Consider the following 13671-nt stretch of genomic DNA (forward strand, 5'->3'; position numbering starts at 1 on the left):
TTGATGGAATCCCTAATTACGCATTAACAAAAAAATTATGTTACTGGTATATATAATTTTTGTATATTTGATAAAAAAAAAGATTACCGGGACAGAATTCTAAAACATTATCCATTATGATCGTTGATACTTAAGCATCATACTATGAATAGAATTATTAAAAGGCTATCATGAAGTCTAATGATATGAATTTGGGAAAATAAATTCTAGAATTAAAGTCAAAGGAAAATTCACATTTATACATATAGTTTATTTGTTTTTCATATTAATTGTCTCATTGTTTTGAATTTGTAATTGAATATGTGATTATATTAACCGGTGATTTATAATTGAGCGAGCTTTATTTTAGTAAGAAATTTATAATTACAATATTTTCTTTGTTATAATATTACTTTATAAACGTGAATATTGCGAAACTGAGCAACTTTAGCAACTATGCTGTAAAATTTTACGTATGTAAGCTAAAAAGAAACCAAATTGACAATTAATTATTAATCAAGGCATAAGAGAGTGAACTGGAAAATGTTCATTAATACCTTGTTCAATATTTATCGCTATCTTCATTTGTACTTGAAGGTACTTCATCCCCACTTTTTTTTTCTTCCAATTTGGCAGATTTAATTTTACAATAACCAAACTCTCTCCTATAATCAGATTCATCTTCGCTTTCGCCAAAGTGTATTTCCGCTTCGTACTCTCTATAGTATTTGTCTTCAGCTTCTTGAATAATATCTGAATTTTTGTATAGACGTCGTGCTTCTATTCTCATTGCTTCTTGAGCTAGTTTTTTGGAGGCAAAGCAGCAAGATTCAAATGAATATTCAACAGCTTTATACGGAGAAAAAAACACCGATAAGACCCAGACTTCAGCTGGAGTTTTGGCTGGAGTTTTGGCTAGAGTCTTAGCTGGAGTCTTAGCTTGAAATAGATAAGAAATGATAAGATAAATATCAAATAAAATATAAAATACAAAAACATTTCTAATACCTTTAACTTGCGAGTTCCCTGTTGACATTCTCTTTCTTTTTTTTTTTTTTGTTATTGTTTATTGATGAACGATTTTCAACGGTAATAAGAGATAAATTCAATATATATAAACAAATCAAGCGAAATAAAAAAATATCAGGAGTACCAAATCATTTCGGTAAATTGTTATTTATTACGACTACAGCAGGCTAGTGAGTACGACTACGTGTGATTACGTGTCGTACTCACGTACTCATTACCACGTGACTTGCTGCGGAATTACTATATAAGGCAAGTGTCATGATCACGTGTTGCTGCGGATTACTATATAAGGCAATGGCGCAGTAATCACATGTTAGTGAGTACGTGAGTACATAGTGTGACAAATAACGTAACCGTACTCACTAGCCTGCTGTAGTCGTAATAAATAACCCTATAATCAAATCATTTCGATCTTTTATAGATCCTGATAAACGACGTTGTGAAACCTGAATATGCATGTGTTTTTTCCTATAGAAGTTGATGCAAATTATAGAAGCAATAATGACGTAATTAAATACTCCTTAAAATTTTAGACAATTCGTCAAACCAGGATAAAATTTTGTAAATAATTCAATATTAGGAAAAATATCTATAAAATATTTATCTATTTTAAATGATTGTAAATTATAAGAAGGATCGGTTATATTTTTTGTTAAAAACATTTTACATAATGATTTTGTTATTAAATAAGTTAATTTATAAGTATTCCTTCCAATAAAAGATTTACGATAATATTTGCTAATCTTACTATCCATAACATATAAATTCCTAGCTTCTTACATACGCATCAGTTTTAAGCATCTCATTATCACAGACTAATCTCAAACGGTACAATTTGCTAATCATTTTATTTATCCTCCATTTAAATCCGTTATGTCATATATGCTAAACCTTCTGAAATTTTAGTGTCTCGAGCGTCAGATTCAGTTGTCTCATCCGTTAATTACGAAAATAAATAAAGAGGCTTTATAAGAGACTTTTTTAACAAGATAATGGAAATATTTTTATGGAAAGTTTATTGCCTTATAACAGAAAAGTTAACCCTCAAAATATAAATTTTCATTGTTTAAATAACTACATAGAACTTATAAGTCATTGATTATTAATTAATTGTTTAATTATGTTAACCAATACAATTACAGTAGAAATAAGCCTACAAATTTTTGAGGGAGTAGGGTTTTAACTGTAACATTGTTTGTGTTTTCCTTTGATTTCTTTCTACAGATACTCTCCCATGAGCTTAACCTCAACTTTCTCATCCTTATCTTCAATGATCACAGACTTCCAACCCTCCTGGCAATATACGTTTATCCAATGATGATCAGCACTATATTCTGGATTATTATTAGGAAGACCAGGATGTCGAATGTCAATGATAGCCCATTCCTTGCTGATCTTCCTAATAGGTTTATAGATTTTATTGATACGACTCTTGTGGTCAGATGCTTTTTCACCATCCCGTAGTAACTCAATTGCCCAACTCCGGCCGTCACCCACAAAGAAATCCATATATCCACTTGACCCCCAGTATGTTCCAACATCAGGAGAAATGAATATGTCAGCTGGTAGGACTTGAGTAGCAGCCTGATAAAATTCCATTTGCCAAGCGCGCTCCAGAAGCTGACCATCTGTACCAACACAATATGAATTTCGTATAGCCTCAGCATTCATATTTGTGAAGGTTCCACGGAGGAAGCTTTTGAAATCTTGAGGAGGAATTATTGGCCTAATGGTGCTCCCCCAACGCCGCTGCAGATAGAGTGCGCGCAAGTAGGGTGAAGCAAAATCGAGTTTACCATCTTGTTCACTAAGTAAGTTTGTCCTGACTAGCCTTTTTTCTTTTCCTGATGTGCTATATGACTGTCTGATATTAATGGGTCCTCGGAATACCCTATCACAAAGTTCTTCTTCCTCTGGAGTAAGATTTTTAATATGTGCAAACCCACGAAAGCCCTGCAATAATAGGATTAATAAGTACAATAACACAATCCTTTTTCCTGGTGCAAAATGAAATTGAGACACTTGCCTCATCTACTGCCCTCATAAACCCATGTGACTTTAAGTACAAAAAAATACTATCAAATTTCAACGTATCATCATATTTCAGTTGCCGGGAGAAATGATCTCTAATATGATTCATGAAAAATGCGACAAGTCCAGGATGACAAGCTGTTGTGTTACACACGTATTCCTGTAAATAGTTAATATCATCCTCATCTTCCATATTTTTGAGATGTGTACTGCAAAAGCGTAAAAAATAATCTTTGTATTCTTCCTCAGTGAAGCGCACGTCTTCTATGCTCCATGTGTTTTCAGGAAGAATCATAAAAGGTGACACATCTATTGTGTAAGTTGCAGACGAAAGATCCCATGCACCCTTGTAGCCATATGCAGCAAAGGCAACAATACTTAAGTTACTGATCTGCTGGCACCGCTTCACCGTTTCCCAAAAGACATTACCCTTGTGACGTGAAGCAGTCTCGTGTTCACCTTGAGGCACATAAAGCATCTAAAATCCAGAAATGTCAGAATCCATATTAATTTAAAACAAGGAGATAATCTTCATACCTGAACTTCGTCAACAATAAATATAGTCCGAATATGACCACACTCATCTTGAAATTTTTTCCAAGTTATGCTCATAAGTCGCTCAAACTCCTCCTCAAATGTCCAGGTTCCACTAGGGATTCCCATCCATAAGAGTGAGATTCGAATTACTCGAATATTAGGATCTTTAACTAGGTGTTGTTCTAATAGTTGGCCCAATGAGGTCTTTCCAGACATGGGTGGAGACCGAACGAGTAAAAAACCTACTTTACTGATCTTCTCTACAAGCTTTTGGATTGTCTGCTCACGATGGCAAATATCAGGACTGTTGAGGTTGATTCCTTCATAAGTACCAACTCTTTCTCCTTCAGTTGCCAAGATCATAGTTCCACCAATGCCTCCTATAAAGGAGTGAGATATTAGGATGGATTAATATGAAAACAATGCAAACATATACTGAAGTAGTCATACCTAGTCTTGGTGTATATGACAACTTTACATCTATATGATTAAAAAATATTCAATATTATTAATTAAGACACAACTTAACGAAACAAGAAAAACATTTGTAGTATTATTAAATGGTAGACAGAATATTGATGTTTCTGTTCATCAAGACTAAACACACCTGTTAATTTGCTTTTTTTTCGATCTTGGTCTTCATTAGCATAATCGAATAAAGAAAATTATAGGGTGTGAGATAACACACGAATTTCTTGTTCGAGAGGTAAACCATTTGGAGATACTTACCAGTGGTGGCGGGCAACTCCACAATGATGTGGATGTGCTCACTGGGAGGAGGTATTTTGAAAACTTGTCCAATAGTTTTGAGGTCGCTGACCAATTTCTCACCTCTGAACATTTCTTTGATGTTGATTCCCTCATGTATCTCATATTTTTCATTTTCAGGAATGTTAACTCGCCATAATATCAGTTTATGTGCGGGTTCGACCAATCCTGCCTGCTCCTTGATGGCTCCTTTGAGATGCCCAATAGTCTTATTTGTATCGAAATCAACAGGAAACGCATTCTCTTCGCCTAAAATGATACAGCCTAACATAATGTCGGTAGATCTGATAAATCAATTCGAGTTAAAAACAAGGTTCAACAAGGTAATTTTTCAGTATAATACACTATAGATACAATGTTGGAGAATTTTCCTCGAATTTAGTTTGTAATAGCGAAGAATAATTTGACATTTTGATTATTTATTATATATATATATGTGTTTTCATAAACTAATTACTACGAACTGTGAGTCAGTAATACTACGAACTGTGAGTCAGTAATACTACGAACTGTGAGTCAGAGATACTACGAACTGTGAGTCAGTAATACTGTCGGGTCTACAAATCCCGAATGTCAAAAATCCGAAAATCCCGAACCGGGCAGCATTATGCTTAATGCTGGCCAATTTTTCGTGAATCGGCGAAACTAATGTTCTGGACAAGACATTATGGCCTTTATGGGTATCAATATTTCGGTTATAACCGAGCATTTGCGCGTACAAGGAAGCGACTCAGAGCTTACAAAGTTAATATCTATTTTTTTTTTGTTAGAAACTTATAATGATGATCGTATAATGGGTGATTTTTTATTGTTATCAGATTTGTTTTAATTTTTAATTTAATAAAAAAGTTTGATTATTAATTTGATAGATTGGGTCAAATATTATCATCAACCTATGTCTTAGCATCATTAAATAAATATGTTTCAAACATGGAAAACGAAATTTATTTTATTTTATTTTATTTTATTTTTAAAATATAGACACGACGGGAGTTTTGTAAAAAGATTGAGAAAAAAAAATAAACTAAAAGTCTAATATACCCAAACAAACATGAAAAACCGACCACCCTAACCTGCCAGTTATTTATAAATATAAACAACATTAAGCATGACCAATGTCGCGACGCACCGATAAAGACATTAACAAAAAAAACGAACCTAGGCCTGAAAGGTAAAAAAAAATGTAAGGGGAATTAGGAGGGTTCAGTATAAGTTTCATTAACCGTATTTTTCTTTCATTAAACGATGCTGCACGTAAATACTGTCAGGTGCAGAATGATATATTGTAATAAGGTCCGGACTTGTTTGTAAGTTGAAGTAAGTATTAATTATGCGCCGGTGTCGGCGGAGGAGTAATCTCCATCGGCATGTCCATAGCCGATTTGAACGATTCATCGCTCATATCTGATTTGTTATCTTTGTCCACTGGAGGAGTACGATGTAAAAAGACGTCAGGACGAGTAAGAAATTGGCGGTCTTTGTCGGAGATAGAGTATGAGGCGTTAGCGTTAGCTTGTTGCGTGACATCTTCGATGACCACACAGCTAGGGAAGGGATATTTATAAAGGTGAAGGTTTCTAGCCATGGTATAGGTGACGTTATATTGCGGAATAGAATCAACATTATATTTCCGTCTATCTAATATTTCTATCAAATAAGTTGATATTGTATATATTGTATGTGTTTTTGAGGTATACCCGAGGGTCGCCAGGTGTACCTGGCGGAATAGGAGGTAGTTGTTTTTTAAGGCGATCACGCCTTTTCTTTCTATGAAGCCAATTTTTGCCCCTTTTATAGGCTTCCTGGTAAGCTTTCCATTTATGGAGACGTTGATCGACGTATGGTATTCGATTATTGATGGGGGAGTGTTGAAGTTGTTTAATGTGGCAGCATATCTGGCACTAGTTCGGGGATTAGTAGTTTCCGTCAATAAATGAGGGTGTGTAAGATTTAAATTACTTCTGGTAAGACGATTCCATCTTTCCATTTGTTGAGGGGACCGGATCACGTCAAAACGTAATCGGGAATATTCTTTGTGTACATATCGGCCGATCTTCAGCATTAGTAGACACTATAATACGGCGGAGTCGGGAGGAACGTTGTCCATCTATATAGTGATATTTTTTAAGAGTGACGGTATAGTTAACACTGAGACGCTGAGAATGTATATTTTTGGTATTCCGTTGATTGGAAATGCCTTCTATTGAAGTAGCATTGGATAAGTAATTTTTATAAAAGCGTTTATCGCGTGGCATATGATGGGTATTATGTTGGACGAAATCGTTAATAATTCGATGGTGACCAACGGTGTTTTGATAATACAAACGCGGCGGGAATTCGTAATTGCAACCAAAATAAAAACAAAGGTAAATCACATGGTCGCCGGCACAAAATCGGATGTAAGTTTTGGTTCATTGTAATTTGTCACCCGTAGATTCAATACGATGTTTGAGAACCAATAGTTTATCTTAATGTTGATATTGTAGAAAATTGTCATTGGTGTAGACAGAAAAATTATTTCTGTAAAGTGTACCACTACCACGTGTGTCGCAGCTTGTGTAAGGATTGAGAAGTTCCGTGGCGTAAGTGAATAAAAAAGTTTTGCAAGGCGATAAAGACGAAGGACGACTTGAGGGTCCTGGGTAGCCTCTTCAGAGATAGTAAACTTCGGGGAAAGTTGTCTGGTAGTAAAGGTTTCAATTGAAGTGGTACCATAAAGATGAGTACCAAGAGAGTTGAAAGTTGTTCCTGACTTTTATATACGAAGAAAAGGTGGAAGAAACTGTGAAGAGGAAGAGGTTTATATTACAAATAGTAAGGTAAAGTATACTAGAAACTCCTTCGGTGCGATCAGCAAATAAACAGTAACGAGGTTCTTGAATATTTAATGGTAAAAATATCCAACGAAAGTCGCTAAAATTTTTGTACTGTTTTTTTGGGAAAGAGTTTTTTTTCCTCCGGAAAACGAAATTTGGGAATGCCATGCAAATAATACAAATATTGCTGAAGCAGCACATGCTCAAGCTAATCGGGAAGGAAAACAGTTAAAACTTCTTACAGCAATCATGCGGTAATTTTTTTATTTTTAAATTAAAATTTATTTTTTAATTTTTGATTTTTTAAATTCTTTACTTTTTATTTAGGGGTAGGTGTTTGGATGAAAGAATTTTTAAGATAGCAGAAACTCACGATAGGTATGGCGTACCTTATACTAGAAGAGATAAAAGTGAAATTAAAAGACAAACAAGAGCTATGAGGCGAAAAAGTAATGACTGATGAGTAATAAGTAGTGATTTATTTATTAATTTAAAATTTACTTAATTCATATGAATTTAATAGGCGGAAAACAAAAAGAAATATTAAAAGAATCAAAAAGTAAAGTCTTTATTTTCTAGGATCTAATACTTAAGGTTTTATTTCATAAATCTATTAATTTACACAATTTTTTTTATTGTACTAGAAAAAGTTCCAATACAAGATATAAACAATCAAGAAAAGCCAGAAGAAAGAGGAGTAAAACAAAGGCAGCAACAAGCAGAAATATAAAAACTAAAAAGAGTAGAGTTGATGTTATTGAAATTAATAGTGATCAAGAAAATGAAGATCAGGATATTATTTTAAATATTGAAATTGAAGAGAGTAAGAATGCAATTAATTGAACGAAAAGCGGATCGTAAACTTCAGGCTAAAATTGAAAAATTAGAATTAGTAAACGCAAAGAACTCAATCTAGTGCTTCGATCTGGATTGATCCGTTGATTAGAATCACAACATTTTTCTATTATTTTTGTCAAACTATAATTTTTGTCAGATTTAAAAAAAATTATTCTTCTACAAAGTTTATTAATTTTGGCCAAACTTATAGCTCCAACTCAAATAAACCGTTGCCAAACTGTAGTAAACCGCGGATTGATCCGTTAAAAACCCATCCGGATCGAAGCACTAGACACAATATCTAATGTGTAACGATCATCTGCTAATCATGTGTCAAAAATGGTTATGTTGTTTTATACGTATACTAAAATTTGGTAAAGCTAATTTTAATAAACAATGGTTATAATTGCGCAAATTAAACACTACTAATTAAGTGTATGATAGTTCTTTTATAAAATTATTTTCATTATTATATATATTAAAAGTTCCTTTGAAAATTTTTATTTTTATTTTTATTTCACTTTATATTAAATAACAATGAATATTTTTTTTTTTAATAAAATGAAGTGTCATGTACATACCAATATGTCAGAAATTGAAATTGCACCTTGGTGCAAAACTAATAAATTGATATTTTTTTATATCTTTTTTTTATTCAAAATATGTATATTCATACATGTACGGTAATTTTTCAATCATGCACGGTAAATTTTCCATACATGTTTAGTCATTTATCCTATACATGTACGGTAACTAAAAAATGTATGTATGCCATACATACAAAAAAAGCTAACCGTACAATACATATTTGACCAACCGTACAATACATGTTTTTGTAACACCCCTGAAGTGTAAGAACTGTCACTCACAGTTGGAATTATTGCGCTATCGCGTTGTGAAATGACGTAATCGGCGGTATCATTTGGTTTCGTCGATAAATCTTGAACGTGGAGTAATCGTCGTCCTTGGTAACGTCGCCTTAGTTCTAAGGCTTTGTAATATATAATTGTACTGAGGGATTGAGCTAGCATTGAAGCGCTTTCTAATCTTGTAATCGAAGAGGTTGGTGTTATAGGTATCTTTGTAATAAATACCGGATCACCAGGAGTACCCGGAGGTAAAGGAGGAAGTTGTTTTTTCTCTATATTGCGTCTTAACCAATTTTTGTCCGTTTTTGAAGACGTCTATATTCGTCAGAACGACGAACGTAAAGAACATCGTTAAATTGAGTGTATTTTTCTGGTAGATGTTGAATTCGTTTGAATACCGCTGGACGTACGTTTATTAATGGGATCGGTTTAAATTAATGATGGTGTTTCTCGTAATTGTGAGTACTTGTAGTTAAACGATTCCATCGTTCTATTTGAATAAAAGTTCGGCGAACGTCGAATTTAAGATTGGTATAATAAATCCGCTTCTTTGGATTCATGCGTTCGAGGCTTTGTGTATGTTCCATCATATTATATATTTTGTATTTCAGGGTTAAGTTGGCCTATGGACCGATTGTATTTGCGTATCGCAACGGTGCAGTTAACGCCGAGGCGTTGAGGATGAACTTCTTTGACGTTTCTTTTATTCTTTAACGTATTAGGAATAAGAAGTTTGCGTGTTTTTTCAGCGTAAAAGCGTAGGCCTTGTGGGATACGATTGTTTCCATGTGTTAAACGACGGTTGGTTATCTTTTCGTTATGAACACCGCAGTACCAGCGTTTTTGAGACATATTAAACAGCTAATCGATACGATTGAGGAAAGCTTAATAGAAACGGAAGCAGCAGTCCCTCGAAGTTGCAACGAAAGTAAAATCCCATGTAGATCACGTGGGTCCAGGCACTAAAACGAATAAAAGTTTTAGTTCTATGATTATTAGTCCGGAGCGAAGCGAAGGACTATATACTATTCGTGTCGGTTTCACAAATGTCCCGTTGTCCGCCCGCTCACTGTGTGAGTCGATGGCCATCCATTCGTATTGGTTCTTTCGGTTACATGTGATAAAAATAGAACAAAAATTGTTTATTTGATATATTTTTTTTGATAAATATTCTTTTTATTCGAATTACCTGTGTTTATTAAGGTTAATAATTTCGCTTTTCGCTCCGGACTCCCAACGGTTACCGTTCCCTAGTTTAAGATGTCCGAGTCGGTTCTATTTTTGATTGCTAATAGTTTATCTTTGAGAAGTTGGCGTAAACGTTTAATATACTTGTTGATAATCGATTGTGAAAATTGTTGATTCAGGGCAAATACGGTTGCGCTATACTGATCAAAAATCTAGGGTGATCCCACTGGATTTTTGATCAGTACGGTCGCGTCATAATCGTCATATACACTCTTATCTTTCTCTCACCCTTTTCTCTTTTTCAATAAAATTGTTTGAGCCGGTATAAAGGTATGTAATTTTTATTAATTTTTATTAAACTATTTAAATATATACTTGATAGTTGAAGTTTACAGGAGTTTTTTGAATTTAACAACTGTATCGCGCCTGTTTTTTTATTATATAGTTACAACAACTTAACCAAAGCGAACGCGTTTCCAAAGGCTATTTTACAGGTACGAGAGACTATTTAAATATTAATTTTCATCAAGTTATTTTGAATATTCATGAAGTAAGAAGTTATTCTTAATTTTTGTTATATTTCGTGCAGATATTTTGTCACGTAATTTAAACATTTTGGTCAAATAAAACTAACTTTTGCTAATAAGTAAAGCCATTTAATGTTTTTAATTATATAGAATATAGATGAGCTAATAATTTGAGTCTCTCAAATATATTTATAAATATCATTATTACCACTTGTTCAACTATCAAAATTTTGTTTAACCCTTTTTGCGTTACATACTGTATATAATTACATTTTTCACGTGATAAATCATTCAAAACCACCATATAATTCTTAAGTTCTGAAATTTGAGTTATTCCATAAACTTTATGATGTACTAAAATCTACAAGTATAATAAAATTAGATATATTAGTAAAAAAAAAAATTTTTTTTTGATAATTTTAAAAATCAATCTTATTATACCTTATTTATATATTCTAATGTTAAAATACCTGGATTATATAAGGTTTTTAGAACTATAAGGATATCTTGATCTTTCCTTTCCAATTTTGATATTACCGCTAGTCCAGTTTTTAAAATTTTGCTAGACGTTTCATATTTTATTACACTTTGCACATATCTCATCTGACTTCTTGTAGCAAACATATAGAGACGATGGGTATGGCTACAACGCCAATAATTTGAATGAAATCTATTTAAATAATAATAATAAATGAATTCAGTTTGTTAGAATAATTTTCGAAATTAAAAAAAAAAATTCAGAAAAAAACACAGAAAATAATTTCTGCCTCGATCATAACACAGGATAGTCCGATTAGTCCGTTGTACGCATTTCTTCAGGGCCGGAATTAAGATAATGTCAGTCAGTATATAGAAGGTAGAAGACAAGATCTACAAGATTATTTTGCCCTCATTCTGCGCAAACACGGATCCCCTACAAACACCGTGAATACAAAATGTAGACAGTACAAAATTTTTATTTATTTTCACTTCGCATAAAGGGAATTTTGCTTTTTGTTAAAGAAAATTTGGGATTAAAATTTATAAAATGTACAGTACTATAAATTTTCTAACTTTGAATTTTAAAATTGTAAAAGAAGTTAAAGATATGTACTTCAATTTGATATTTTAAAAGGTAAATGACTACTGCTATACTAATTTGTATAAATTACCAAGAATTACTAGTAATTTAGTGAAATTGCTGGTCAACTATTAACGTAAAAAATTATACAAAATTATGGGCTGCAATACGGGTCACCGGCGAATGAAATTCTTTGATTTTTAATCATTTTTGTTTTAATTAAAATTTTCAAATAAAAGAAAAAAAAACGATTACTTATACTAAAATAGAAACAATAAAGATAATAAGATCAAATTTTACATGATATTATTATTCAAGCGTTACATACATTTATATAACTAAAAGAAATTTACCTGACGTTACATATAAATTATTTGAATTGTGTAACATGAAAACTTGTGACATGACTGCGTCTGATTAATGAATTCTGCTCGGATATTTTTTTTCGCTAAATGAGAATTATTTATTACCGGTTCTTACATTTTTTCCTGATTTTGGTTCTTTTTTTTTAACCCGTAATAAAAAATTTTTAAATTATTTTTTATTTATTTTGGTTTTATTCAATACCAAAAAAAAAATTTTTATAATCTCTTTTTCTCTTTTTATTTTTTTATATTTTTTTTTTGGTTCATAATTTTTTTTTAATTGATTTTTTTTATAAATTATTTAAAATTTCTTTTTGGAAATATGAAAAATTTGAATAAATGAAGTAATGGACTTTAATCTGATAAAAGTTTCAAAGAATTATGTAGTGATAAGAGTATAATCAAGATATCAAATTGAAGTTCATGAACTTGGGATCAACTGTCATTTTAAAAAAAATTCATTAAAAATATTTTTCTCTTTATACTATGTTTGGTGATGGTAACAATTAATTTTAATTTTAATACAAATATTTGTTCATATTTATATATTGTATGAAAAAATTGTTAGGAATGATATTTTATAAAAAAAAGAACGAAGTTGGTATATTGCGATAAGAATTTCTTTTTAAAAAATTTAATGAGTTATTAGAATTATTCATAATACATTATTTGCAATTTAAATGTTAATAATATAAATGAACAATAAAAGTAATAAAGGGCATGAAAAAATTACCAAGTATCTTTTTGTAAATAAGCATCATGCAAACCAGGTATATGTTGAAAGTAACACGATTTTTACTTAGATTATATTGTTTTCGATCAAGATCTTGATAAGCGAAATGTACTTATTAGTTCGAACATGTTACATGATATAATATATAAAGTTAAAATACGCATGAAAGCGCAAGGTCGAATTACTAATCTGCAGCAAACAGTTTATTAATATAAATTCACACAAAATAATAATTAGAATCCAAATCTAGGACTTTCAAATACATAAAACCATGCAATGTCAGCCAATGAAATTTTACGGTTCTCGTTACCTAGTATATGTTAAATTATATTCTATCAGTAATAAGACCAAAATAATAAAATAAAATAAAAAAATTTAAAAAGTTACATAAAGGTAAATAATCTATTACAAATACCACAAAATAAGCTGAGTACAAAGGAGAGCAGTGCATGATTTAAGAATAATTAAGCCACTCTTTCTTATTACCACTTTAAGTTAATGCACATTGCACAAAATTGATTACTATTTGTAATTTTAAATATTGATATATACAGTCCACTCAACCAGTTGCGGCTATACTAATTTTCGCCCCAGGTTCCTATTGGATCCGATGTGGAGTTGGCTCGGATTCCATGTAATGACGACAGAAGACATGGATCCGGATGATTTACAATTGATAAAAAATTCCAGATGTTGATCAATCGGACCCGGTTCACAAGCCAGAATCAATGGAACTAGGGGCGAAAATTAGTATAGCCAGCCAGTTGCAAGTAAATACATACTTGTTATCACATTGTGTATGACGTATACACCGATGGATTTTATACTTTTTTATACTTGTTTTATACCGTGGAGTAATTTACAAAAAAATTCATCGGTGTATACATTGATTAATCCTGCCGAATACAAGTTTAAGCAATGGACTGTGGCCA

At 31.9% G+C, this 13671-nt stretch overlaps 3 protein-coding genes across 3 annotated transcripts; 1 reads left to right on the top strand and 2 right to left on the bottom strand.

Moving 5' to 3' along the window:
* Positions 1-426: 426 nt before the first annotated feature.
* OCT59_012437 (uncharacterized protein) lies at positions 427-1015 on the bottom strand (the record flags this gene model as incomplete). The annotated part of the gene is made up of 4 exons (XM_066134465.1): positions 427-461; positions 537-554; positions 628-918; positions 988-1015. The coding sequence occupies 4 exons, from the start codon at positions 1013-1015 to the stop codon at positions 427-429; spliced, it is 372 nt and encodes a 123-aa protein (XP_065989728.1).
* A 1211-nt stretch (positions 1016-2226) lies between these two features.
* OCT59_012438 (uncharacterized protein) lies at positions 2227-4754 on the bottom strand (the record flags this gene model as incomplete). The annotated part of the gene is made up of 6 exons (XM_066134466.1): positions 2227-2961; positions 3029-3517; positions 3577-3956; positions 4027-4056; positions 4306-4628; positions 4699-4754. 6 exons carry the CDS (start codon positions 4752-4754, stop codon positions 2227-2229), a joined length of 2013 nt encoding a protein of 670 aa, XP_065989729.1.
* Positions 4755-7409: 2655 nt separating this feature from the next.
* OCT59_012439 (uncharacterized protein) lies at positions 7410-7890 on the top strand (the record flags this gene model as incomplete). Its single annotated transcript, XM_025325318.2, has 4 exons — positions 7410-7414; positions 7488-7609; positions 7684-7719; positions 7805-7890. 4 exons carry the CDS (start codon positions 7410-7412, stop codon positions 7888-7890), a joined length of 249 nt encoding a protein of 82 aa, XP_025181840.2.
* Between the last annotated feature and the right edge of the window lie 5781 nt (positions 7891-13671).

This window comes from Rhizophagus irregularis, chromosome 2, assembly GCF_026210795.1.
Source record: "Rhizophagus irregularis chromosome 2, complete sequence".
Lineage (NCBI taxonomy): Eukaryota > Fungi > Glomeromycota > Glomeromycetes > Glomerales > Glomeraceae > Rhizophagus > Rhizophagus irregularis.